The 4,446-nt window shown below is 34.3% G+C and overlaps 1 protein-coding gene across 1 annotated transcript in view; it reads right to left on the minus strand.

Moving 5' to 3' along the window:
* Positions 1–3,209, minus strand: part of LOC111408983 (mannose-6-phosphate isomerase 1-like) — a 16,429-nt gene extending 13,220 nt beyond the window's left edge. The window contains exons 1-3 of the mRNA XM_023038863.1: positions 2,450–3,209; positions 1,771–1,938; positions 266–478 (exon numbers count right to left, since the gene is read on the minus strand). Coding sequence (XP_022894631.1) covers positions 266–478; positions 1,771–1,938; positions 2,450–2,815 — 747 coding nt within the window. The 5' untranslated portion in view covers positions 2,816–3,209. The remainder of the gene's footprint in view (positions 1–265; positions 479–1,770; positions 1,939–2,449) is intronic.
* Between the last annotated feature and the right edge of the window lie 1,237 nt (positions 3,210–4,446).

Consider the following 4,446-nt stretch of genomic DNA (forward strand, 5'->3'; position numbering starts at 1 on the left):
TGTCTTTCCCATCCATTCAAACAATATGAACAGCCACTAAGGAAAATTTTCCTTTACCAATCCGAAGCAAACTTCTTGGTACTTGATGCAACTGAAGTAGTTGTGGGCAACTATCTTGATGCATTCAGTGAATAAGAGATGAAAAAAGAAGTATATTGATCATACCACAATGAGCTAAAAAATGAATGCATCCTAACTGATGACAAAATAAAGCATTGACAAGTAAAATAATTGTAAATTCAGGAAGGAAAGAATTCTTGTATACCTCACGTTTTGCATTCAATCGAGTTATCATCTTGGAGATTACTTGGGAAATTGTGACCTTGCTGGCTGACATGAGTTCCGTAAATATAGATTGCAAGACCTCTTTGGCTTCCACTTCCCTGTCCTCTTCATCAATGTGTAATACCCGAGCTGTATGTGCACCACCAACCACCTCTACAATCTCAGGTACATTTTGAACAACATCCTTAAGCTCCTATAAACAAACATAACAACTTACATGTAAATTGCATGAATTCCAAGAAGTCATAAATTAAACAACATGAGACATGAGCTATGGGTCCAATCCATCATCCTGGGTATAAGATTCACCTTTACCTCGATCAATTTAGTTTAATCCTATAATTCCACTAAGAGATCTACTCTATATATATTTCCAAATGAGTTATGACCTTATAATAGGAGGATATATATGGCAAGACGATACACCTCACTAAAGGTCCATTAGAAATTCTATGCTGAACTTGGAGCAGCAGACCTGTCTATAGACCTCATGAAATCTAGGTGCACTTACAAGTTACATGTGACACAATACAGACCATTCATCATCCACAAATTTTAGGATGTCATAAAAAAATCCTCTCGATAATTGATGTAATTCCGTATCTTTCTAGAATCCATCAACTTCACCCCTGCTTGATAAAATTGATCACAAAATTAGTAATTTCCCTTTGCACTGAAATGGATCACGTCCTTTTCAAAATTAGCTTCTCAAGTTCTCATTTTTATTTTGCTTTCCTTGATCTTATCCTTTAGAGTTTATTAAGGAATAACGATAGCCACATAGACAAAAGGGACAAAAATTATATAAATGCTAATCCTTTTTAAAAGCAGTTATTTAACTGACATCATTGAGTAGCTAATCATATCAGTCGAACTTGTCTACACAAAACATATGACACATTTGTCCAACAAACCACCTAAACCACACCACTTTGATTGGTGGATGTTCTGAGCATTAAAATCAACAAGATCTCATTAGTGAGGTACATACCGAGATTCAACAATCATTAAATTAAGAAAATTCGATCATCAGGTCACAACAATCTTCGTTGTAAAAGATAAGCTTTGAGGATTCAGATTCAGAATGTTCTTAAGACATCCTGATATTCAAAAGACAAAATAGTTTCTCAATATAACAATCTCCACAACCATCTTCCAATTGCATGTCAAAGTTAACCTATTCAATACAAAAAGACCCCCTAAAATATATTCAAGTCATATAGAAACCTTCACAAGACAAGTAATTTCCCTTCAATTCAATCCAACAGATTTACTGCTGAAGCAGTCTGCTATCTGCAAAGATATAGTTGCTGACTTATTCTGACTCTCTACTACACCACAATGAAGACATTAGTTCTACATATGGATAATGAAAAATTCATTCCAAACACATATTAAGGTTTTACAAAGGCATTATTTTTAATTATGAAACAAAGAAAACCCGCTCAAAATATTCATCCCAAGACTATAAGATAAGCGTACTACCTCAAGACTGATAAAACCGCATAGAGCCCCAAATTCCGTCAGCGCCAAAGCCATCTCAGGCTTGTGATTGCCATCCTTGTACACATCTGGATGTTGCTCATGCAGTACTGCTGCCAAATCCCTATCTGGATGAGCCTGTATTGACAATGCTTTTGCCACTGAAAGTACCTAAAAAAATACCGGTTATTAAAAAAAAAAAAAAACGAATAACCACTTAATCCTGCAGGCTAATAGAGCTGAGAAATTTCAAATTTTTATATTAGTCTGAAATCCAAGGTACACTACACTACTTGTATTTTGGGTAACAAACCTAAAAATTCCCATGAGGAAAACTATTTCTTAATTTTTCATTGGATAATGAAAAAATCTCAAAATGATACTGGGTTATAAGGTACATATTTTTTGTACTTTTAATACTCACAGAGTATCATAAATCTCAAATATCAGAGAACTGTAGCGGAAGATAATTTAAAATACCTTATTAACTCCTCAGGGATATTCATTAAAAGCCTATCAAAAGCAACTAGAAAAACTAAACATAAAAGGATCAATGATAGATTCCTCAACCCAAAAAAGGAGGAAAGAAGAATCATAACACTTTTTCTCTCTAATCCCACCTTTACAACTGCAAACTTCCGACAAAATATAAACACAACATAATTTAAGATAAAAATAGTACCTTGAAGAGAAAGGGGAGATTGGAACCCCACTTTTCCCAAACCTTATCACCAAGAACTCTAGGGTTTTGTTCAATCCAGTCCTTCAATCTCACCAAATTATAATGATTGTCATCGTTCTCTTTCTTTAGAGCCCCATTACCGTTCCGCAAAATCCAATTCTCCTTGTAGCCAACGGCGACAGCGTAGGAGGGCCCAGAGTCGTGAGTCCCAACCCAGAACTCGGCGTAAGGCTTATCATCATGAGTTTCCACCCCGCTGTTCTTCCCGTAAAGTCTCGCCACACTCGATTCCTTCCCAATCTTCCCCCAATCGTAGTTCTTGACAGAACATTTTAGTCTAATGATCCCTCTAGTCTCAGCCTTCATGGGAATGGAATGCTGGAACCCAATTGTCTAAAAATAAAAAGGTACAAAAACCCAGCCAGAATTCGACAAAAGAGTAGATGAAACAAAGAGTGGATTCGAGGATGTGCCCATTTGAAAATTTTGCAAAATGGGACTTCCTTTTGAAGGCAAAGATCGAGTGAGAGAAACTGAAATGGTATTGCGGAGGATTGACGCACTGCGGACGAATTGATTCGAAGCAATGGGGCGGTGGGGTTCGTCGTCAGTTGCTAAAGCTAGCATCTGGGAAGTTGACAGTTTTTGGTCCACAATCCGAGGCAATCTCCATCGCTGCATTTTTACCTAAATAATAACTCACAAATCAACCCAATTGTGGATTTTACCCAGTAAAAATCAAAAATGAAAAAACGCTTTCTTGAGTCATGGTTCAATTGATGAGGGAATTTTGGTTGCTTGGTTTTTCAAAAAGTCCCATGTTCTTATTTTATGATGGTCATAGCTGTTGTTCCCACAACATGTTACTTGTCTAACTATGATTTTTAATCATGGAACTGTATATACGTTGCGTAAATTCAAATAAATAATTCATGACCTTTTTCTAATAAATTTGTTAATTTTAATTTTTAGAACCTCTTTTATTTATTTTTATATAACTTTAAAAGCAGACGATCAGCTCCTTCTTGGTTACTATTTTTAAATTTTTTTTTCAAACTTATTTTTAATCATACATTTTTCCAATAAAATAGTTTTACACTTGAACTCATATTCTTCCTCTACTTTTAAACATACATTCAAAAAAATAAAAAATAAAAAAATACTTTCACAAAATTATTCTCAAAAAATCTTAACCAAATAGGGTTTAATCTAAAAATGTAAGAAGTTCTTTTTTGTTTACAAATTGTTGGAGTTGTACTATTATGCACTATGGAAGGCTTCTAAAAATTTGTAGTATTTGAACAAAATGTATGATTAGTTAGGTGAAAAGTTGAGTTAATTATCACAGAAGATTCTTTTAGTAAAAGAACATTCTTCTTGGCCAAAGGCATATAGCTTAGGCCATCGATTAATTGGGGTTAAAATAATGATCACTGATCTTGGCGATAATCGTCACTCTCTGTTTTGACAATGAAGGGTCGATCGAATTTTGATGATCAATAAAAATAGATAGAAAAAAGAGAAACTCGATCGATGTTCACGTGTGTATTCATGCCTATTATAATCAACCTCACCCATTTGGTCCACTATTTGCAAGTTTTAGGGTACCTATGCTGCTGCTAGAGAGGCAAAATCAGTGTTGGCCACAAATTGCATATTTTAAATGAAAGGTCACGCTGTCTTAGGCAAATAATCGATTAGACTGCTAAATGATATGTTTGATTATTGATTTCGTGCTGAAATAGAACTAAATTTGTGAAAATTCAAATATAAATCAGCCCCAATTTGTCCAATAATTACACATTAGTGTGTGTTTTGCTAAGCCTACAAGGATACAATTGTGAAGAATCAAATCTTCTCTTTGAACAAAACTTGAGTATCCGTTGAGATACAAATTTATTTTTCAAAATTTTTGAGTTCATAAACTCGTTTTATTTCTTTTAACAATTGAATTTAGAATTTAATGAAAAGGAAAATGTGACACAAAATTAAATTAT

Source organism: Olea europaea, chromosome 14 (assembly GCF_002742605.1).
Source record: "Olea europaea var. sylvestris chromosome 14, O_europaea_v1, whole genome shotgun sequence".
NCBI lineage: Eukaryota > Viridiplantae > Streptophyta > Magnoliopsida > Lamiales > Oleaceae > Olea > Olea europaea.